This window comes from Varanus komodoensis, unplaced genomic scaffold, assembly GCF_004798865.1.
Source record: "Varanus komodoensis strain SLA01 unplaced genomic scaffold, ASM479886v1 scaffold2, whole genome shotgun sequence".
NCBI lineage: Eukaryota > Metazoa > Chordata > Lepidosauria > Squamata > Varanidae > Varanus > Varanus komodoensis.
In genome coordinates, this window is record NW_025335568.1 from 58,669,503 (window position 1) to 58,693,998 (window position 24,496).

Here is a 24,496-nt window from a genome sequence, read left to right on the forward strand (position 1 = left end):
CTGGAGGGCACTTGGTTGGGAAAAGCTTGAGTGAGTGTATCTAAGTCCTCCACCCCAATTCCTTGCTGCCTTCCATCAAAATGTGAATTCATTAATCTCTTGCTGGAGAAGGCAGGGTAGTAGCAAAGTAGCTTTATTTTAATAAAAGTTACTAGCGATGATGTTTTGGGGATGAGGAAACAATGGGGAAGTTCCAGCCCTTCTGGAAAGCCATCCTCCTGCTTGCACCCCTCATTTCTTAGATGGAGAAGGCAGTCTGACTCGGAAGCTGCCCTTGCCTCCGTTTTCCTGAATCAACCACAGCAGCCCAGCCCTGCAGTTGAGGTTATGAGTGTCTCCTCCCAAACTGAAAGTTGTGTTCAGGATGGGCTGGGGGGTCCCTTATGCCCTGGACTCTGCTTCTGGAGTATATGAGGAGGAGATCTTCTAAAACAGTTTCCTCACTCCCTCAAAGCCTGCCTTCAAAAAGGGGGGTGCCCTCCCTTTAAAGGTGCTTCAAGATAGAGGGGCCTAATGCTCCCCATCAAAGGGCTTTGTGCTGCTGCTTCCCCTCAGGGACAATTCTATGTAAGCTTAGTCAGGAGAAAGGCCCACAGCTCTGCCTCAGCTTGCAGAAGAGTGTGTCCTTAATTGACAGCTGTTTAAAAAAAAGGGAGAGGGAAAGCAATGTCGAATGGGCTTCAAGTGGAAGGCAACATCATCTGGACTCCTGTGTGAAATTCTGCGAATGAGGCAGGGTAACCGCCCTCTGAGGACCTTGTCTGGAAGCCCATTTGGGGGGTGCCTGTGCCCCCCTCTGTGTTCAGGGGAGAGGAGCGTGTTTGCATCACGGGAACAAATGGCAGGTGCTCGTTTATACCTGAGGAAAGACAGTCAGGCTGAGGTGTGAAGGCATTCCTTGGCCCTGCTAACCCCAGCCTTTCGGCTCAAAGCTGCCCCTCCCGGCATAGCCTTGGTTCTGTTTCTTGGTCACAGTGACAAGGGATAGACTGTTGAAAGTGGCCTCTGTGAGTGTCCCTTTTTGCCTATACTGAAGTGTGTGGCGTCCCAAAAGCTGCACTTTCCACTGGGTTCATAAATAGATTGATAATCAGCACTTCATGTGTAGAGTGAGAGAAGAAGCCATTGCAGGAGGAAGCCTTTCCCAGCTTAACACCTTCCATATTTATTGGAGGACAACTTGTTACCCTAACCAGGAACGCCATTGGCTATGCTAGTTGGGAATCACCTCTCCAACACGTCTGAAGGGTGCCAAGGAAGGGAAGACTGGCATGGGCTAACACAGCTTCTCAAACCCACTGCAGACCCAGGGAATCTGGTAGGTGTGTGAGGCCAGGGGTCATGCTCCAGTACCACCCAAGGACAGCTGTAGGGTTGAGAGGACCCTTCTGCACAGGCTTTCCTGCCACGGACGGACAGGAGCAGCAACAGTGTGATGACACCCTTTAAATGTCTCAGTGCCCAACACTGCCACCTGCCAGCCTGACCAAGCAGCAGAGCCGAGACTATGGCTATGCTTATAGGGTTAGCTTCGATTCCTATGACTGGACCACCAGAAGCAAGGAAGGCCTTTCGCCTTCAACCCAACAGGGTCACTCTGGGACAGGCTTCCTCCTGTGAAACCTTCCATCTGTTGGACTACAGCTCATACCGTCTCCAGACAGACTGGCAAAACTGAAAGCTGGGCATTACAATTGCTGTAATCTGACTCAATCTGGAGGGTACCAAGTTGGGGAAGGCTGTCCAAGAACATGCTGGGAAAATTCCAATGGCAGCTGCAAGCCACCTTATCCAGAGGGCAAGTGCTGGCACAGTGATGGGTGCTGCCAGGTCATCAGACGCTCCCAAAGATGACAGTGCTGATACCAGGCCTGTAACCAATTATGTGGCTAGGCAGGCTCCTCTGGTTGCCTCCTGAGCCAGTAACTCCCAAGTAAGAAGTGTGGGACTGAACATGGGAGCCGACCGTGCAATCAGGTTGGAGTGCAGTACTGCAACTTGAAGCCCCTCACTCTACCCACATTTTTTTTCTAGCAACTGCCACATCATCAAGGTGAGGTGAAGAATCAGGCCTACATTATATGGAATGCAGCCTGCCCCTGTCCTGAGGACTGGTCTGTGTTTACAGTACAGAAGAGATTTGTAACTATGCTCAATTTAGCTCACAGGAGGTGCCTACCTCAGAAATTACCCAGTACAGACTTGTTCTTTCTGGTTGTGGAAAACTACTGAACTGGGATTCTGACAGGGAATTGACCATCCTGTCACTTTGCACATAGAGTACTTTGGTTTTGGTGTTTGTGTTGATTGGCTCTTGAATGGTTTCATATTATTGCTTATTGTTTGAAGAAACACTAACACCTACGGAAAGGCAGCGTTTCTGGACTGGCTTAAGACTTCCTGCCAGCCATGGGCCTTTAGGAATATTAACTCCACCCCACCCCCAGGCACAATTTAGATTTTCATGCCATAGTCAGAAACGAGAGAAGTGTTATAGCCATTAAAACCGTACTGCTGCTTGATCTCCAGCTGTACATCATGAGTAGGATCAGACATTTTGCTCAGAAAAGTTCCATCTGGCTTTTGCATACAAACCTTTTAACTACTAGGATTAGGGGAACATCTTTTGATTATGCCCTTTGGCAGCCTTTGAGCTGTCTGCACTTGCAAACGTTAGCCTTGTGCCAACTCTTCCACTGAACTAAGGCTCCACAATGGGTTTTCTTTGGCACAGGCAAGCAAAGGATTGCACTGTGAGGCTCCACAATGGGCAAAATGAAAACATATTATTTGCACCAGTGTCACTGTTGAAGTATGCAAGCTATTTCATAAAGAGCTCTTAATTACAGAAATGTTTTAAAGGGCTCCTGGGTGACTGGATAGAAACACAATAAACAAAATCAGCAATGAGAATTCTATACTTGTCTACTCAGAAAGAAAAGGGCTTGGCTATACATCATGGCAGCCACAAACACTGCAGCTTCACGGAGGGTTAAATACCCCGCAGTGTGCTGCGGCACTGTACAAACCAGCCCTCTGTTCTCTTCGGTTTCAGAAAAGGGCATGAGTTTGACTACTGTAACCACATAAGCAGTTTTGTTTGGATGAATTCTGCGAACGTTATTTTTCCTGGAATTATTTCCCTAGAAGAAAGTGAGGTGCTGTAACTGCCCTTCCTAACTTGGTGTTTTCTAGCAGAGCTGGCGTACGGTTTCCATCATCCTCAGCCAGTGTGGAGTTGAAGTCTAACAAATCTGGAGGGCACCAAGTTAAGGGCGGCAGTTGTAGCGCCTCCTTCTCTTCTAGCTGAATAATATGAGGCCCTGCAACTGGAATTGTAAGTTATGCAGAGCGATAATAAAACCCTTCTCACTGGCAGGCAGGACTTTTTCACATTTTCTTTTCCATTGCTTTCTTCGCCAAAGTAATATTAAGCACCATTTTCCCCTTGGGCAAAAAGATCCTCAAATCCAGTGAAAGCCAGACCATTCCAGAGAGTAACCTCCTTGGAAAGCAGGTTTGCCTTCCCCCTTCAGTTTGAATGTGCGCACAGCTACACCACTGGGAGCAGTGATGCCCCTACACAGGCGGACTTCTCTCTCTCTGCATCACAGCCACACAGAGGTGGTCCATTCATACTTTTGCACTCACTCATGCATGCATGCAGTTTCTTGCTCTTCTGCTGAAGAAGTCAGAAGAGAACAAGACCTCACCATGTCTGCAGTGTGCAGAGGTGCACGATCTATACCTCCCAATTCCTGAACTGCAGGCCCTGAAGTGCCTTGGCCCTGCTGTGGGCACCACCAAATCTCACCTCCAACTACCAATCATACCATTGCTACTGCTAGTGCAGAATGCAGCAGTTCAGCTGTTGTCAGGAGCTTTCAGGATATAACTCCTTTTCCCGGGGGAATGGCACGGGCTGTCATTTCATTACCAAGACAGGCTTAAAGGTTCCAGACTAGTGTACAAAGCTCTACACAACTTGAGACCAGAGCAGTTGAAAGAGCACCTTCTCCCTTACCAACCTGCCTGGTCCCTGAAGTCATTGGATGGCATGCTTCTGCTGATTCTGCATGGACCAGTGGCCATTCAGTGTAGCAGCTCTGGGGTACTCTGCCTTTGGGGCTTAGGTACGCACTAACTCTGCTGCTTTTAGTTCCCCATAAAAACAGCTTTATTTAATAAACCCTCCTTACCTTGCCTGTCACCACTTTTATTGATTCTGGTTTAACATATTGCTTTATTCTTTTTTTAATCCTGTTATTGGACACTGCTCCAGAGTTGCTTTAGAAGTGGAGCAGTATATGAATGCCATAAATGAACAGAATGAATAATACAATCCAAAAGAGGATCTCTGGGGGAAGGAGCTGGGAGTCTTCTGTATCAGGACTACTGGCAGAGAAGGTGAAGAAAAGGCTTTAGAATCACAGAATAGTGGAGTTGGAAGGGGCCAGAAGGCCATCGGGTCCAACCCCCTGCTGTTGCGGGACACCATGTTGCACCATCCCACTCAGATGGCTGTCCAGTTTCTTTCTGAATGAACCACTTCCCCAGCAATCTTCTTACAGAGCACTCTTTCCTACTGTTCCTAGCAGCAAGGAAAGGGCACACTGTGTTAGGGTCTCTGGGATATGCGTGTCCCTGTGTGTGTATGAGCAAGGGTGTGTGCCACATGTAGCCTTGGGCAAAAAGTTGTGCATTTCTGGTTTAAAACCTTGCCCTCAGAGGGGAAAAAGTGATATAGACAGAAAGATTTTAAGGAGAGCATAGGGAAAAGAGGCACAGGGAAGCATTGGTTCAGGTCCTTCTGCCTTTAATTGGATGTAAATAAGTTCACAACATAAAGGAAAGCACCAGATCTGTTTTAAAGGCAGAGAAGAAAATACACTTCCCATCCCTGCCCATCCCCAACCAGTTCCATAAAAATGCCTTGTGGACAGCCCAGCGCAAACCAAAATGCAGAGCTGGGAAGAGAGCGAGGAGAGCTTTTAAGGGCAGATGCTGAGAACAGCTTTCTAAGCTAAGCTCAGCCGCTTGGGGCAGACCCACCTCCACCCCTGCCCAGTGAGCAAGAATGCCATACGGAGCACACACTGTGTCACCTCTCATGGGGGACGACTGCCACTACTGCCCTGTCCTGGGCGCGCATGAGCAGCCCCTGTTCTGAAGCAGACAGGCAAAACGTAGCGAGCCCACTGGAGGCTGCAGGGGGCTCCCCGAAGGAGCCGCAAAAGCCTTCAGGACTAGGTGAGCCTTCCTCAGCCCGACACCCTACAGGTGTGCTGGACCACAAGTTCTCCTCATCCACAGTCAGCATGGCCAGGGGGAAGGTGGGCTCAGAGCCTTCAAGTCCTTAGAACATCCTTCGTGGGTCAGACGGGGCCCAGCCTGACCTGTGGTCTGGCCTCCAGCCTGAGCAGCTCCAGCTGTTTCGGAAAAGGGGAAGAACAGCTGCTGCACAGGGGGAGTTTGGCACATCTTTGTTACTCTGATCTAGCAATTTAGTGAGCACCTGAGGCAAAAGAGTGTGTATATCTTACTTAACACCTAGCCCTAAAACTCTAATGCATGAACCTATCTAGCTGTCTTCTTTTTTTAAAAACTCACCTATACTCATAAGGACACTGAACCACATAAAAAAGGAAGCAAAGTCCCACAGGCACCAAAGCAATGCTGGATGCTGCGTATGAGCGCTGAAAGGAAATTGTCTCCCACACCGGCATGCCTTGGAGGAAGGTCATTCCACCAGGTTACCCTTCAGAAGCATAAACATTCATAGGTATCTTCCTTAGAAACCAGAGTCTCATCCTAGAAAATTCCAAGGTCCAGTTTCCCCCAAGCATCACTAAGTCCTACCTGCTAACCGACTTCTCCAAACACTTTCCCAAACTTTTTTGTTTGCTGTTCTGCTTTGAGACTATTCAACTTCTGGTCAGCACCTGAGGCTTTTCCCCTCTTGCAAGGATTTTTAATCTAATCTGTTTATGGTCTAACCTTAAATCCACACCTACCACAACAACATTTTCATCACACCTGTAAGTCCTACTCTGTGCCAAGTTCCTGAAGGAGCAATCTCTGGTCATCTGCTCTGCTCAGAAACTCTTCCCTGGTCTCAGCTCAGGGCTAAGTCAGATCTTCAAGGCTACGATCCTACATACCTGGGAATAAGGGCCACTGAACTTAGCGGGACTTCCTTCTAAAGAAACACAAAGGATTGCACTGCACATCCCATTAACACTTCTACCCCACATCTACTACAGACGTCCTTATCGCAAGTTAAAATTCTCACCCTCTCCCTTCAAATCTTCCAGCGGCCCAATCACAAGGGGCCAATTTTTCCCATTTTAAAACTGGGGCCTTCCACACCCACCTGTCTCTGGTTTTTGGTTTCTCACATGGGAGAGCCTTCACTGTATAGGATGGACAATTCCAAATTTCTCTCTCCCCCACTCTTGTTTGCCATGCTTCTGAACAAGCAGCAGCTACAACTGCTACCTTTGCAGTCAACATTTTCTGTGTACTGCTTTTGCACCCTTTGGCTGGGACCCCACGATCTCCAGCATTAGGCAACAACATTCACGCACTTTATACTCCACTTTTCTACCAAAAAATGGCACTTGATTAAAAATTTACATTTGCGACAATAAATTAAGAGTTGTAAATATGCAACTATTCCCCCCATCCTATGGGAGGAGTAGCAATGAAGCAGTGACAGTCAAGACATCTTTGTCTCCTCTTCTTCCAGGAATAGTAATAGTAATAACAATAACAAGATGAACGAGAATAATAACTGTGCAAGGAGACAGACAAACACTCTCAAGTTCATAGTCATCAAGTTTTCTTCTGAAACGCAGGAATCTTGAAGTGCGAGTCCTGGCTAAAATCTAATCAGAGAAGCTAGTGGTGGATACAGGGGTTTTAGAACAAGCAAACCCATATTCTCTGCGACTGCCACAGCTACTGTCACTTCCTGCAATGCCTCCATTTCATTTTTGGAAGCCTGCTTTGTTGAGTTCAATAAACTGTAAGTGTCTAGAGAGGAGGTGGCAGCTCATCGGCACGTCTCTCCTGCTTTTGCCCCTGGTCCTTTGCTTGGTACTCCTCACCTGGTTATGGTAGGCCTGTCCTTTTTGCCCACGGGAAGCTACAAAGTGACCCCCAGCTAGGAGAATGCAGAGGGGGATAAAAGCGACATCCACTCCCATCTGCACAGGCATCAAGACCAACTGCTGCATTACGGTAGCAGATGGGCCTCGACAGGAGCGGCAACAGGCACGCTGAACGTAGTTTCAGCACGGCGCAGTGGACCAGATAAACGGGAAAGAAAAACAGAATCAGCTCGTACACACACCCCACCTCCCCTTTCCTACAGTCAGAGGCAAGGGGTTGGAAACATGCACATCCCTCTGTCTTCTAACTCCCCACCCTCTGCCCTGGTAGCAAGGAAAAGAAAAGGAGGCAGGGGAGGAAAGGAAAGGAAAGGGTAGGGCAGAGAGAGTGAATGGAAGCAGCAAAATCCAGCTATATCACAAGGTGAGAGGAAGGGCGATGGGAGGCTGCAAATGTGCAGGACCCCAAGATGAACAGGGTACAGAAGGAAAGCAAGGCTGTTTCCAGACAGCAGAAACCTTTCATTCATGCCCCCACAGGAGGGCAGAGGAAGCCATGAGGAATCCGGCCGAGGTCCTGCCCTGGTGGTGGGGGAAGGGGGGGAGGCGGCCTGGCGGAGTGTCTTCCTGCTCTCTCGCTGGTTGATGCAGTTGTAGAGCCGAGTGCAGCCAGCTGGTCATTCCTCTGCAGGCGCTGCTCTGCCCCCAGCACCCACTGGGCCGGAGAGCTGGGGAGCGGTGTGCGGAGTCCGTGACGAGGAGAGCAGGAACAGCGGGAGGAAGGGGATGGTTTGGAGGAAAAAGTTGGAAGGAGCAACACAAGCATCCGGGCGATTGTGGTGAAGGAGGGGGGAAAAGGTGTCTCGGGAGGCATTTAAGCCTAGTGCACAGAGAGGAGAAAGACACAATTTACAAGGCCGTAGTGAGGATGCATAAGAAACCCCAGTGGCCCCCAGCACCCACTGGGCCGGAGAGCTGGGGAGCGGTGTGCGGAGTCCGTGACGAGGAGAGCAGGAACAGCGGGAGGAAGGGGATGGTTTGGAGGAAAAAGTTGGAAGGAGCAACACAAGCATCCGGGCGATTGTGGTGAAGGAGGGGGGAAAAGGTGTCTCGGGAGGCATTTAAGCCTAGTGCACAGAGAGGAGAAAGACACAATTTACAAGGCCGTAGTGAGGATGCATAAGAAACCCCAGTGAGCTGCAGGGAGGGGAGGGGAGGGGAGGGGAGATACAGGCAACAGTACAAGCATGGACAAACTACTGCAGATGGGGAGATGTCACAAAGCTGCTCTTTTAAAAAAGAAAGGGGGACAGAACGACCTTCTTTAGGTAATAAGGACATGCGCTTGGATAAAGGATGCTTGGAAATACTCCCGACTGAGGCTTCTCTCAGTCATGCTTCTGGACAGAAACATCACTTATTGGAGCATCAGGAAAAACTGGGCTCAGGCAAGTCCACACACACTTGTCTACGCTACTCAGTGACTCAGTTGTGCCCGTGGGCCACAAACGCAAGGCAAACACAGCGTGGTGCGTGGAAGTCCCGTCGTCAACAGGGGGTTTGATGGATGGAGGTACCAGAGGATCACTGCCTCCTTCCTTCGCTCTCTCCTAGCTTTAAAGATGGGGGTATATTTACGGAGGGAAAACAATCTAGGTTTCTACTAAGCCAAAGCCAATGTAGTGTGATGGTTACAGTGCTGGACTGGGAGTTGGGAGACCTCAGTTCTAGTCCCCACTCAGCCTTGAAGCTCACTGAGTAACTTTGGGCCAGTCACTGATTCTCAGCCTGACCTACCTCACAAGGTCGCTATGAAGATAAAATGGAGCGAGGGAAGACTGCGTAAGCTGCCTTGGATTCCTTGCAAAGCGGGGAAAGGTGCAATATCAATGTGATCATAACGAATTAATGAAACTCTCACGTTCTCAGAACCTCCCTCTTGCTAGGGGAAGCCCTGCTCTCCAAAAACAAAGAAGCAAAAACAGAGGCCACTGCTGCCTGAACCAACAGCATTAAGAAACTGGGACTGGGAATGAGGGGAGGGGCTGCTGGCAGTAAAAGATGACAACTCGCTTACTGGGAACCAGCTTCATCCCTGGATATGGGAAGGCCTTGCAGGCCGAGCTGAGGTGCAGCAAGCAGGGCTCACCTCCTACTGAGTCATTGCGATGTCCAGCCCAGACCAGGCCGAGCTTGCCCGCCCAGCTTCCCAAGATGTGTTCAGCTGCCAGGGACTGTACCTGGGGCCTCATGAATGCAAACCAGCCATGTGCGCCATCCCTCCTTCAAGGCTAGTAGAAAAAACGGGCAGGGACTATGAGAATCCAGCTGTGTGAGTTTGGTCCATTCTCTGTCCCATTCAGTGCTCTGATAAAATTTGGAGCAGTTGAGAAAAGAAGAAGCATGGCTTAAGAGCTTCGTAATACCGAAGGGAGCATGCAAAACCCTACAAGAGCTTAAAAGGCGAAGGCAAGGCACATAGACATAATGCTGAGCTTTACTTCCAGTTCAAACTCGGGCTGACCTGCAGCTTGGGCTGAGGACATGAGCCTTCAACGTTGCTCTGGGGTGTGAGAGCCAAGTGGCAGAGAAAGCAAGGGTGCCTTGGATGCAGCTTTAATGACACCGCCAACACCAAGGAACTCTTTCTGCACTGGAATGGGAAGCTCCGGTGGCATGGAGAATTCTAGGGTGCTGCACAGCCTGCGGGGCCTCGCTGGGGCCTTTGCTCCAGCAGTGTGATGCACTTTCAGAGCACATGGTTTAGCAGACAACTGATTGTGCAGAGAATGCTGCCTTTCCGAGGAGTTGTGTTTGCCTTTGCCTGACCTACATAATAAGGAACCTCCAAAAAAAAATATCCAAATGAAGAGTCTTTGTGCTTACCATTTTAGGCAATGCCACTGCCAGGCTTGGGAAATTGGGGAGGGGGCAGCTGTGAATTCTGGACTGTAGGGATTGGGCCCACTCCGTGTTGCCATTCAAAAGCTGCTGATGCACATTCTGAAGTGGAAGAGGTGCTAGATGCCGGGGTTGGAATGCTCAGGCCGGTGGGCCCAGAGGAACGGCCAGCTGTCACTGAAAATGAGCTCATCCCAGGTTCTGTGAGAAAGCCGAGTGAGCACGCTGGAGTGGGAGGGGCAGACCCAACATCGTAAGCCCAGTCTTACAGCGTCGGGTGAAGAGGGTGGACCAACTGAGAAACATCAGCTGCTGCAGCCGATTAGGCCACAGCAGCATGAATCACCTTGAAGGTGGAGCCAGTTCTTTTACACTTTGAAGGGAGGAGAATGTACTTGGAATTGTTAAGCTGCATTTCCCTAATGGCCAGTATTCTAGTTTTGCTCATTTCCTTTGTTACTGACGTCTGCAATACTCTTTTTTGTATCATAAAGCCAGCCTAGCTGGTCAACTTTAACATAATGAAGACTTTTAGTTAGAAAGCCATTGTCCTGGTCTGTTTGGAAGGAAGGAAGGAAGGAAGGAAGGAAGGAAGGAAGGAAGGAAGACCAGCTATGACATGGCCTTTTTCTGGAGCTGCACCTTGGACTGTCCATCTACAACTTGCCAGCAGAGCATGCTTGCACAGAATGGCTGTCCCTGGGAGATGAGCCCATTCCCAGAATGGATACCATGGCTGGTCACAAGTCATTCATTTCCTGAAAGGCAAATTGTGGAAATGAAAGGAAAAATAACTTGCCCCAAAAGTAGAGGTGGCATCTAGTGCTTAAATACTAAACTGTTCTTTTGAACAAAGATGCTGCAGGATAGCCTGTGGCACTGCATCAAACCCAGCCTCCTAGATTTATATGTATAATTTTAAGAAAGAAAAGAAAGATGTGGCGGGCCAGGGAGCTCAGTGAACACCAAGAGAGGTGCCTCTGTGTGCCTATGAGTCAAGACACAGCACTGGCAGATCTAGGACTTCAGCATCCTTTAAGGCTAAACTAGCTATGCCACAACCTTGATTCTCCAGAAAGCAAACAGGCAGAAAGGGATGGAGTTCTGACACAAGGATGCCGCTTGCACAGCAAAATAATGTCTAAGAATAAGGCTCTTATTGCACTGCGGACACAGAGTATGGAGGTTGACAGCACTGCCTGAAATTACTGGCTCTTCTCTGGAGTTCCCTTCCCTAAAGCCTGGAGAAAAGGTAACTCTAAGAGGGTGGGGGCAGGAAGTTCCTTTTTCAGTAGTGGAACAGCATTCGAGGGCTTCCAGGTGACACCTGCCCAAGGATAAAGATGATCGGAACATGAAATAACAAAACGGGGCAGTTTGAAAGTATCTTCTCCATGCTATATACAAGATGTCTCTTTTTGTGTGTCCTGAAGCAAACTCTTGTCTTGCGTTTGGGCCTATTGGCTAGTACCTGTGCCATCATCAATCTGCATTTTTCCACAATTCCTGGAGTAGTTTTGCCATCTTACTTTTAAATGTATGAAGGAAGGGGTGGAGATATATCTGTATAAATGCACATAAACATTTTTTGTTCTTTTAAAAAGATAGACAGCATGTCTGGAGAAAGACAAGACTGAGAGCTGTCCATTCAACTAGGTTAATGTGCATCTGAAATAAAAGTAGAAAATGCAGAATTGTGGCTTGTGTGGAGGATGCCACTATGACGGCAGTTAAAATAGCCTTCACACTGAGAAGGACGTGCCTTCTTTGAGGAAACAAAGAATAGAATTCAAGCCTTTAGGATCTGGCCTATCCTATGCCTATCTCCCAGGCTACTAGGGGCTCCATATGGTTTCTTGTGAAGGATTTCACCACTTGCTGTCTGCTAGGTACAATCCACAATCAAGACGGCAAGACACCTTGGGGCTGATTGACTGTCATGGCAATTTCCTCGTGAGCTGGGGGATGGAGAAGCACATGCAGGCAAATGGAAAACAAAGCAGGGCAGAGGGTGAACAGTTAGTGAGCAATGGAGAAAGTGCATGTAAAATGTGACCAAAGCATAGAAACTAGAGATGTGTGAGGAATCCACCCAGGGGAAATCTGGGGTGGAAATCTGTCGGATGCTCTAGGCTCATCTTCCTGGACTCCAGTCCACCAAGTTCTTGGTGAGTGCATCCCATGTTTGTGGTCACATGCAAGGAACTGAGCTCCATGCATGGCGTCAGAAGCACCACTCTTGCATGCAAGGAGAAGCCGCTCAATTGGCGGCTGCTCCTGGCTCCTGGTTGTGAGGGGCTGGCCGGCAAAGTAGCCTCCCAACCACCGTGCAAACAGCATCCCTCTTCCTACCAGCTGTAGCCGCCTTTTGGGCAGTTGTTGATGCAAAAGAAGGTTGCTGGTTGTGTAACCAGGTCTCTGCTCCACTTGGCTTGTTATGGAAGACTGGTCCCAAAACAAGAGAAAGCTTGCAAACACTTCAAGCAATGGATTCCAACAGGGTTTGTCCCAACCCTAACAGAAAGAATGCATGGTAGTACCTCCCATCCTGAATCTAGGTCAGATCCCTGACTCTTAGCTACTTTTCATGAATCCCGGAAAAACTAGAAGATGTACAAGCTCACCAAGGGAGGCAACATGCCGCACCCTTGTGCTCTCTCCCGCACTCAAGAGTTCTAAGCCAAAGTCTGAGTCCACCTCACCGAATGGGGAGAAGAGAACAGGTGGTGAAATTAGGGAAAGAAATTTGGTATGTTTCCATCAAGGCCTGATTTCATGCAGAACAACTCACTAACAACTTGAGCAGGGTCATGTGGCCTTTACTAGCAAGGTAAGTTCTTATTCAGGACCTGCAGTCTCTTGGGATCTGTTTTGGACCAGAGAGAGAAACCTCAAGCCCATCCAGTGCAAAGGGTCCCTTTGGCACTCTACTGTCTACTGGAACACACTGAAGATCAGCAACGGTTCGGCAAAGATGCGCAAAAAGACCTGCCCCAGTTCATGGACCCGGCTCACACATAACACTAACCCACAATTATTGAACACACTGGTGACCGAATTCTGAGTTTTGTGATGTGCAAACACAGCCATGTTAACAAAGCAGTTCATAAAGAACATTGAACAACCCAGAAAGAGAATCCATAGTTTGTTTTGAGTTGTGAAGTCTGGATTGTCATAACTGTGGGTTGCTTTGCTAGGCTACAGAGGCAGCAGGCAAGAAAAGAAACATACCATTACTACAGCACTGCAAAGGCATTTGGACTACAGGGAGGGATTGGGCAAAAAAGGAAGGAAACAACCCTGGGATCGAGAAAACAACCACAGTTCATTTGACCATCTGCCAGACAAACCCTGGGTAGAGCAACAAACCACGGGTTAAATAAACCATTGGGTTAGTGTTATGTGCAAACCAGGGCATGCATGCTTACAAAAAGTGCAGGTAGGTGTGTCTGTGAGTGGGTGTATATATTGCTTTAAGACACTTCTTTACACATTCACTCCACTGCCTCTTGATGCATCCATCAGCCACTAAAAGTACACACACACTCCACACACATCCCTGTTTCCTAGGGGCAGCACCACGCCCAGAGCACAGCCAAAGCACTTTGGGTCCTCCTTCTGAAGAAAAGTTATTTCTCAGAAGTGAAAGCAACATTCTTTCTCCTCTCCTCTCCCCTCCCCGTCCCCGTAGCAGATAGAGGGAAAACAAGACCGTGGGAGATTAGTAGAGAAGACCAGGGTGCCTAAGAGGCATTGCTTTTGCTCTTCCTTTCCAAATTATGCCATAAAATGGCTCCATGGCAAGAACTCAATGGAAAGATCCCTTCCTAGGTCTGGCTAACTGGCCATAAGAGGAATAGGTGGGGAAACATGCAGAGGATGAATGAGGGTGGACATGCCACGACAGGCTATCAGCTCCCTGAGGTGGCAGCGGGCAGCGCCTGAACGCCGGACGCCGGGAGCCGCTGCCCTCTACCTCTCTTGGCCGACTAGGTGACGCTTGATGGTGGACTTGTACTTACCCCGTTCCATTCCACTCCCATACTCACTTCCTCGCTACCATCTGTGGCATTCTCGTATTTGACGCTGCCCCCCAGGCTGTCCCGGCTCCTCCGCCTCTCCGAGCCGTCTCCCTCTTTCAGAATCTCTACCACCTTGGTCTGGTTAATGGGGTCAATGCCCTACAAAGGGACAAAACACCAACCAAAAGGGAAAGCAAACGTCAGGGTTTGACCTTGGCAAAGGAAACGCAAGAGTTCCTGAACATTTTCTAGTGGTGCATGGCACAGTCTGTCCCCTGGCTATCTGTTCAGAACAATGAACGTTTTGCTTTTCTAGCAAAAGTCACCTTGACCGCAACCGGCTACACCACTGCTGCCACCACAGGAGTGTATGTTTTTAATATCAGCCAGTAGTTTAGGCTCCTAGATCTAAGATTCAGGATAGCCTTATACATTTAATCCATCAACATTCTAATCTCCAACCATGAATATTTACACAAAACTCTTGCTTTCTCATCCCCATATTTACACCAGAGGTGCAAAAGCAGTGGCCCTCCCTGACCACAGACCATGCTGGCAAGACTTGATGGAAGTCGGAATCCAGTAACACCTGGGAGCCCACGGGTTCTTTGCCCCTGCATTACACCAACAGCCTTTCCTGGGTTAATAATGGCCTTACCTGTCTCCTGGAACGCATCGCACATTCTTCCAAGGTTTCTGCAGCTTCCAGTTTGCCCTGACGCCTGTACAATGCACCCAGGTTCCGCAGGGTGGTGTTCACTGTAGGGCTGAGAAACAAAGGAGAAAACAACAAACCATGGCTAAATGTCATACGCTAAAGCTGACTTGGGATGGACATGCGTCACTCTGCACTTGTCATGTATGCTGGTGCCACTGTTACACTGATGTGGCTGCACAGTGAGCAGAGCTGTGAGCCAGCTCTGCCATGCGCCCTCGAAATGACCCAGCTGCCCCAAGGATGCTAGAGCTGCCTCTCCCAATTTGGGGTCCTCCAGATGTTCTGGACCATCGCTCCCACACACCTGGACCATGCAAGTTGGGCAAGGCTGCAGTAAAGGATGCTGCCCAATTGCCAATGGGATCAACCACCTCTGCTGGTTCCCCCCCTCACCCGGTCCATTTCACTTGCAATTCGTTTTGTCCCTGCCTTTGTACTTCTTGCAGGCTTCTGCAGAAGTTTATTCTGTGAGCAATTCTAGAGCCATGGAAAGATTGATATAAAAGAGGGCTAAGGACCCCTGACGGACACCGCATCTTACCTGCTGACCTTGCAGGCCTTATACCAGCCACCATACTCTGCATATGGAGTATTTTCTCGGTGCTTGCTCTGGGAGAGAGGTGGGGTGGGGGAGAGAAGACAAGGAGACTTATTAGATCAGCAAAAACACCTGCACGAGAAAGAGCCACAATTAATTTCTCCATCTCCAGTCACACACCTAGAAGAGATAGACAAGGTGCACATCAGCTTGGTCTCAGTCACCCTGTAGCTGTTTTGGATCCTGCACTGGTGTATGTTGAAGCTATATATCACTAGAATGATTATTATGTTTTGCCACATGTTTCGACTGTCTTCTTTTTTTTAAGTACGGCTGCCCGAGTATCTGTATACAAAGTCATGTCACAAGAACACTACCTAGCTAAGTCACAGATAGGAGTGTTGGCACAGTAACTTGTGAGGTTCTAGAGTTTCACAGAACTTCTTAACACACCTAAGAAAAGCCCTACTGGATCTGGCAAAAGGTCTATCTAGGGCAGCATTTGGTTCTCACAGCGGCTAACCAGATGCTTGTGGGAAGCCCAGAACTAGGGCATGAATGTACAAGCACCTTCCTGCTGATTTTCCTCAACAACTGATATAAAGAGGTGTACTGTCTCCAAGACTAGAAGTGATATATGACTACAACTAGCTACTGATAGCATTAGCCTTCATGAACTTGACAAATCCCCTTCCAAACTGGCAGCCATCACTATCTTGTATTAATGAACTCCACAGTTTAATTACGTGCTGTGTGAAATGCTTCCTTTTGTCTGTCTAATGGCATGTCTGACAGAAACCTCTCAAATAATACTAGAACTCAGGATCATCCTTTGGTAGCAAATTCCATATTTGACTATGTGTTATATGAATAAGGGCTTCCCTCTTCACCCACAGTATTAGAAACACAGGGAGTCATCAAATAAAATGGATTGGTGTAGACAAAAGAAAATATTTCTTCACATAGCACGTAGTTTAACTATGGAATTCGCTCCCTGCTCCCCAAAATTAAGTGAAAACCTACTTTCCTTTTACCAGGCATAATTTTATACAAATAAAATCACATTTTATATAAATTTGTACAAAGAATCTCCCCTACCCACCCTGTTTTGTTTTGCTTTGCTTTTCAGCTAGTTTAAAACTCTGAGCAGAAACCAAAAGCCACACTCCAGGACTTTGCCCATGTATGATTCCCTCCCTAGAGAAACATTCCTGGCTTGCAACAACTTTGCATGGAACAGTGACCAATAATTGCTAGCTTTGTGCTCCTTCAGCATTTTTTAGGGCAGTCATCCAAGGTGGAAGGCCATTCAGCCATTAGTTCCCCAATCTTAGAAGCACTTCCTAATTAAAAACAAATCCCTTTGGAGAAGGGGTTTCTCCACCAGCCAATCCCCTGGCAGGCTCAATAGGTGGGGAGTTTCCAGCTGCTGATGCTGAGAAATATTTGAGTGGGAATGGATAGAGGTCGGTTAGGAACACAGAACGCTGCCTTGTACTGAGTCAGACCCTTGGCCCATCTAACTTACTATTGTGGATACTGACTTCTAATAGTTCTCCAGGGTTCCAAACAGGGGTTTTTCCAAGCTCTGTGCCCATAAAAATGTGTTCCAACACTGACCTACTACATTCTGCATTCCACATGGATGTGTGCCAGGTTGTCAGCAGAGAGGGCAGCAAATCCCAGTGTGGGGGCTGCATTAAAGGTCCATGGGGGACAGGGACCTCATAATCCTCAATGGTTCATCCATAATGCAGTCTTATTACTGGGACAAAAAAAATGTCCCAGTGTTGGGTCCAGAGGTGGGTCAGTCATGCCATTTTTTCACTTTGGTTTGAAAACGAGTTAGAGCTACAAAGAGTTACCTTCCAACGATTACAGGCTGGACATTCAGCTTTTGCCGAGCGTAAAAAGACAATCAGTTCCAGGCCCATTTTAGTAGAGCCTCTGATGACACTTTGCATGGCAACCAAATAGTAGTCTGAAGCAATAGGAGCCCATGTGAACATAGACAGTAATAACTATTTCCCAACCTGATGTTCCTTAAATGCTTTGGCCTATGAGCATCCCTGATCACTGGCTATGCTGGATAAAACTGATGAAAGTTCGAAACCAGAACATCTGGAGGTCACCTGGTGGGGGAAGCCTGTCTAAAAGCTTCTCCACAGCTTTGTTCACAAAAACTAAAACCTTGACCACCCTTTCCTAGCTCAAGCACTCCATCTGTGAAGGGGGATCAGTGCTTAGCACAGCCCCAGGCTTCCATGTGAGGAACAGAGATGGATTTGCAAGCAGGCATAGGCTATTGGGGACGTTCCCAAGACAGAAAGGTAAGGAGGATTTGGCCAGCATTTCTCAGGCTGATTAGTTGCTGCCTTGTGTGCATCTCCAGAAATGATGCACAGCCTCTCTTGGGCAAGAAGACACCTTAAGTGCCTGGCTTGGCTGCAATCGTCTCCTCAGGAAGTACAGTCTTTCCTTGCAAGCTTAAATGTACTTATTTGGGAGTGAGTCTTACTAAGCTACAGCGGGGTGGGCAACCTATGGCCTTTGAGATGTCTCAGCTAGCTCCTTCCATCAGCCCTGGACAGACAATTAATGGTGAGGGATTATGGGAGATGGTGCCCTCCCGTACGTTGGCTGCACTACAGCACAAGACTTATTTCCCTTTGCATGACAGTTCAGGCCCAGCCCCTAAGGGAGCTAATAGACTCTGAGCTGAAACACTTAAGATGGCACTCTTCCGCCCCACAGAATTCTGTTTTCCTTCCCAATGGCCACACAATGCCATGGAGCTCCCAAGGCTTATGAGTAAGCGAATTTAGCTATTTCTAATTATGGCCATTCTCACAGCAACACAACAAGAATGCTTGCAGTCGCTATCCTATTCCTGGTATTGCCACAAGCAGTGCATGCAAGTGGGCCAAGGTCATTCACTGGCTACAATCCTAGGCACATTACTTGAGAGTTACGAGTAGACCAGGAAGTATACTGTGGAGTAAACATACACAGAACCAGGCTGCTGCTATGCTACACACACAGAATATGTCAAAGAATACAAAAAGCAATCTGCTAGCAAGATGGTTTTTATGCTGTTTAATTGCCATAAGAAAAAAAAATACACAAAACCAAGACTGCCAGTAGAAATGGATGACATTAAAGATAATGGAAACTGAATAAATAAATACATTATGGAGGAGTTCCTTATTTCAGAAACAATATTATCATCATATGATCCAATTTCTCTCCACTATGTGGAAAAGTCCTCCCTGTTTGGTCATTCTGGAAAGTATCAGCAAACTTTTGTATTTCAAGAAAAGCTGATGGAATTTAATGGGTATACAATATGTTATACTTTGGGAACTCCAGGGAGGTGGTTGAAGCCCCATCGGTAAGGGTGTTCAAGGACAAATTTGACATGCACATGGTAGGCGTGTCATGAGTGGAGCTGGATGGAGCCGGGGGTCAGACTAGATGGCCCAGGAGATCCCTTCTGACTCACTCTATTTCTCTGTCTCTATGTAACGACTTATTGAGTGGGTTCAGACAACATGATAACCTACATTTAAGGGTTTAGTATGGACTAGCATTGAACCAGCTGATGAAACACGTTGTTGATGAAACACGTTGCACTTGTTCTCTGTGAGCTCAGCTGCACTAAAAGGTCATGGTTTGTTTACCACAAAAAAAAAAAAAAAAAACAAACCCCAACCAAACAAGGTTTATTGTTGAGTTACACACTCTGGGTTGTACACCATAGTTTGTTATCTCAGCAGGTTCCAGACAACATGGTAACCCACATTTCAACAATTCACATTCCAGCAACAGCTGATATTCAACCCATGATCACCTCCTAAGACTGGATTATCATGTTGCCTGAGCTAGTGTGTTTTAAGACCCCTCTTACTTTCCCAGTCCCCTACCCCAACCAGCATGTGGAGCTGCTAATCTACCCAGAAGGGCTGGAGGTCACTGAGCTGGCATATGCAACTTCTACCACTTGGCATGTTGTAGCATGTTTTTATTATTTATTTATTTGATTTTTATTCTGTCCCATTAGCCATAAGGCTCCTTGGGCAGCTTACAAATCAGTGCTATGCAGCGAGGTTCCTCACAAAGCAAGACCGGCTCTCTTGGTGTTTTCCCAAGTTCGTTTTGCAGGTGGGGACAAGTTCTCACACTTTACAGAAGCAATGCGCTTGCTACTTATACACTTGTAATTGCAGAGGTGGTGAGTACTGTATGTGAGAAATGCAGACACGAGCTTGCATACATTCAAGGCCACAGGATGTGCAAGTACCAGAAAGCCCCAATTAGCCACACAGCTCAGATGGGCAGCTATTGTGCACCAGATGTTTGCTTTATACCATTTACCTCTTTGTCCATATTTGGGGAGGGACTTTAGAACACTGGAGCACATATTTGCATGCAGAAGGTTCCTGGGTTCAAAACCTGGCACTTCCAGTCAAAAGGATCAGTGAGCAGGTGATAGAAAAGACCTCAGGTCAAGACTTGGAAGGCCTCTTGCCCAATAGAACAGGCAATCCTAAGCTGGATGAACCCATAACTTGACCTGGATACACCAGCTTCTGTCTACAAGAATGCAAAAGGCAGGCACCACGAGTTGAGCCTTAGTGACGAAGTTAATCATGTGCTGGCTGAATTAAGGCAGTAGAAAATGGGAAGGCCTAGTTCTTATAACGTTACATTCTCCCAGTCACTTTCCCCAGTGGTGCAGCCCTACCAGATGTGGAAGTGCTGGAGAACCAGAATACCCATGTTAGAAGAAGTGGTTCACCAAAGGAAGACGCTGCAGGAAAAAAACAAACCAAAAACAGGTGAGATAGGCCTCCTGGGTTCTGAGTTCAGGTAGAAGGGCTCACTCTGCTTCTCCGATCTGTTTTCAAGAGCTCCCTCATATGATATGCTTGATATGCTTCCTGAACAGAATTCATTTGTAATTGCTTCCAGGATGGAATTCAAGGTATGAAAAAATTTGCACCAGACAAGGCGGTGTGAGCCGCACAATCAGAAACAAACACAGGAGAATGAAAACTTTGACATTTGGAAATAAAATGAGTGAGAGACAGAAAGGTGATGTCTTATAGCACAGAACAAGAAGAGCTATGAAAGCACACCAGGCAGGGAACAGGATCTAATTTGCTACCCAAAGTGTCAAGATAAGGATTCTGGCCTGGAGAAGGGTAGCTTTGTCCCTCAAAAGCTTTGAAATCCCCCATTCAAACCAACTGGTGATTAAATGGCTTCTTTTAAAGGCAACATCCAGGTACAAACCCAATTAAAAGCTGCCCAACAACCTTCCCAGGGGAGAAGTGACCTGGAGTACTTTTTATTTCAGCCACTTCCCAGCATGATCCCATCACAGGAGCCAGATTTCCTGCCAACAGTGTCCAAGACAGGAGGTCAGAAAATGGATCCTCTGACTTGGTTTTAAGATCACACACCAGGAGCAGCAAAGATTCTCTGAGGGGCCTGGTTGGTACGCTCCAAGTCAAACTGGACAAATGCATGCGCACACATACACACATCTCCTCACTCCTCCTGAACAATCTACCCACACAAGAGCACTGAGCAAGTCTGGTAGTGATAAGCAAGAGTACTAGTTTCCCTTTTATTATACTTATAATGTGGCCAATGTTTGAAGTTTGAGAAATAAACAGAGAAACAAGAACACAAACGCCTACATTATCCTCAAGCAAGACTTGTAAAAACAAACTCAGACCACCTCTTCCAGAGAGAAGTTCAGCATGGAAGGTATAATGAAGCCTTTACATTCATGCTTGGGAAATGCTATGCTACATGCGGTAGCTCAGCAGGTCTCAGAAGCACATCACGTTTTCGCACTTTTCCTAACAACATGTACATTTTTCAGAAGAGCCAGGGGCTACTGCTTGCTGCACCTGTGGCTGGAGCCCTTCTCCCAAGAACCTTGGGCTTGCCATACCTCTAACAGGCTAAGATTTCCTCATGCATCTTGGTTTCTTCCCAACCTAGGCCAAATCTTAGCCACCCCCTTCTAAATGTACTCAGGAGGAGGAGGAGGAGGTGGTGGTGCAGAGGACTGCAGCTTCTTCCCATTCCTCTTATCTCAGACTTGGGGCTCAAGAAACTACTTTTTCCTGCTTGGCCAACTTTAAACTTCCTGGCTCTGAAGTGTCTGTGGCTCAGAACCTGCTGCAGTCCCTCCATCTTCCACTCTCCAGTGCATCCTAAGCAGTGCACTATAACAGAGAGAAAACATGCAAGGCACAGGAAGAACAGGGCAAACAACTCCAGTTCCCATCACAAGGGAGTTACTGTGCAGACTGAGTACATCTCCCCCATTCCTACTGTCTGTCCAACCTCACAGGCAACTACTTGCTCCACCCGCCACCAAGTGTGATAAGCACAGATATGGAACCCATGATCTTCCAGATGGGGCTGGACTACAACTCCCAACATCTCTGGCTGGGCCTGATGGGAGCTGGCCGCTTTCTCACCACATTTAGAAAGCCCTTGTTGCCAGGCAAAGAAGTGATGCTGCCATTTCTGGGCAACTGGTCAGGTCAAGCCCAGGCGTGTGCGCCATGTCCCTGATGTCATTGCACGGCAGCACCCATTACAATATTGCCCTTGTGCTCACCTTGCTCATCTCCTCCCTTTCTTCTGCGTGCATCCATATAGGCTTGTGTTCATCTGCAGGGGAAAAGAAGGAGTGGAACCATACAGAGAAGTGATATTTCCTAGAGGAACTCTCTGCCCATGCTGCTGCCAGAAAAGGAGGATGCTGACGTGTTAACTTTCAGACTTGCTTGCTCATTCCTCTGATGGAAATGCTTTTGGCAGGTAGGCCATGAAGTGTGCCCTCGGAGAAGGAAATTAAGAGAGCACAGAGGTGCGTGTGTGTGCGGGGTGGGGGGTTGTGCATGTGCAAGATGTGGCTCTTTTCCTTTAACAGGATGTGCTAACAAACAGAACTGGGCCCTTGGTCATGTCCAGGAGTTACAGGGAGACTTGCTGTGTTGGCAAACCATCTTTAAATCATTTAAAGCAAGGGTAGGTAACTTCTGGGCACTCGGGAGACTGCCATGCATTCCACACTGGAACCCCCCAGGGCTGCAACCCAGGCCAGCTTCTGAAATTGCCATGGTGGCAGCGACAATGACGGAGCAAGAGGCAGCAAAACCGTCATGCAGTCTACATACGGCTCACCCATGACTTAGGGAGTCTCAGCTTCAGCCTTTGCCCCTTGCCAGTCTCCTTCAAAGCCCCACTCTCTTTGCGCAAGCTCCCCCCTCCGTTGCACATACCATCCACCGAGCCAAATTCCTTCACATGAGCACGGGTGAGGATTTCTTTGTAGAGGACCTCTGCATCCTTGTATTTGCCTTGCTTCAGGTAACAGGAGGCCTGGCACAAAGTAGGGGGACAGCTTCTTAAATGCATCACAGCCGGCGCCCTCCCACCAACGGCCATCCCACACGGTGTTCAGATGCCCCAATCCTTACATTACCCAAAGGACCCACCAGATTATTCTTCGTTTTGGCCACGTTTGGGTCATCAGGCCCCAGGCGGGATTCATAGATCTCCAGTGCCCGGCGATAGTAATATTCTACTTCTTCATATTTGCCCTGATTCTGGCACAGTAAAGCCAAGTTATTTAACTGCTTGGCCACATCTGGGTGATCTTTCCCAAGAACCTGAGAAGGAAGCAAACGCAGAGTGAGAAAGAGTTACGAGAAACCAAGACCCCGTAATACAGTGGAACCCTTTGGTTTCTGAGGAAAACAGGCCACAGTGTGTTACAAAGAGGCTTCAACTCTGGCACACACAGCTCCCTTTGCATACGATTTGCCATCAGCCTCTCGCGGCTCTGCCCCCAAGGATAGTCCGCCTTCCATACTGCGGAAACCGGGAGTGCTGAACAGTGCTGCACATGCCTGACACCCTGGCCCTTCCTCCTCTAGAGTGGAGAAAGAAAAAAAGAACCTTTTCCCGGATTTCCAGTGCTCGCTTGCATAGTGGCTCTGCCTCCTTGTATTTCCCTCTTTTACCATAGAGAACAGCCAGGTTATTCAGGGTTGCCGCAACCTGCAGAGGAACAGACGCATATCTGCATGAGAGGCAAGGAGGAACTAGCCGGAGCAGACAGCAGGGGCGGGTACGGCTGGACATATGACTGAATATTCACTTCAATGCTCCTGCATCACAGCTATCTGAGGCTGAGCCCAAATGGTCACACCCCTACACACACCACTGGGGAAAACACTTATTTCTGTAGTTGTTGCCTTTACAGTGTGGCTGGAAGCAGGCCACCGGGATGTCAGAGCTCCTTTGCATATTGAGAGATACCACCACTCTACCGAGCCTTGACAGCAAGAGGCATTGCTTGTTTTCCCTCCTGCCCTCCTTAAAGGAGCACGTCTCCATTAATGTTCTATGATGGTTGCCCAGTGTCCCTCCCGAGGAGCCTCACCTCCTTATGATGCGGTAGGATGCCCTCCAAATAGGAACCTAGTTGTTTCACTGGCATATCATTCCTTGCCTTGACGGAAAACTTGGGAAAGAAAGTTGCCCTGAAGGAAGCATTTACAGCAAGAGTTCCCCGTTTCACTTCCTTCCTGTCGCTCTGACCACATCACAGCCTCTGACCTACCATCACTGCAGATGGCCGCAACACAGGACACATCAGTAGGCTGGTTCAGTACCCTGCAATTTAATGGTTCACACCTGCTCCACCCACTTTTCCTACCAAGTCCAAAGAAAAAGGCAACTTACTGCAGGATGGTCCTTGCCAAGCGTTTTCTCCCTGATCGACAGTGCATCGTTCAGCAGGTGAGCTGCCTCCTTGTATTTGTTCTGATCCCTGCAGAAAACCCCCGAAACCAAAACGCGTTATGGATGGTGTTCAGTGCTGGAGGGACAGAGAATCAGCACACACAGGACACGGCAGAGCAGCCTCCTCAACTCTGGTGCTCTCCAGATGCACTGGAACCCCATCATCCTTAGCCGGCATGGCCACTGGCTTTCACTACACAGGGTTCCTTCTTCACAAAATCATTCCATCATAAAAGTTCTGCACAATTAGTTCCTTCAGCACTATGCCTGTGTCCCATTTCCCTATTCCAGTAAACTGTTCCACACCTACACAGTGGGAAGAACCAAGAAAATCCTGTGTGCAGCGTCCATCCCCCCAAGCAAGCAA

General features: G+C 48.1%; 1 protein-coding gene across 11 annotated transcripts in view; it reads right to left on the minus strand.

Annotated features, from left to right (window-relative positions):
- The window catches only part of KLC4 (kinesin light chain 4), a 59,494-nt gene that overhangs the window by 6,867 nt on the left and 28,131 nt on the right, over positions 1–24,496 (minus strand). For 7 of the 11 annotated variants that reach the window (XM_044429196.1, XM_044429202.1, XM_044429203.1 and 4 more), the window contains exons 6-13: positions 24,070–24,157; positions 23,281–23,382; positions 22,818–22,991; positions 22,602–22,701; positions 21,935–21,987; positions 15,295–15,362; positions 14,694–14,802; positions 14,036–14,194 (exon numbers count right to left, since the gene is read on the minus strand). In XM_044429196.1, coding sequence (XP_044285131.1) covers positions 14,036–14,194; positions 14,694–14,802; positions 15,295–15,362; positions 21,935–21,987; positions 22,602–22,701; positions 22,818–22,991; positions 23,281–23,382; positions 24,070–24,157 — 853 coding nt within the window. The other 4 variants (XM_044429205.1, XM_044429204.1, XM_044429206.1 and 1 more) reach the window with 4 other exon arrangements.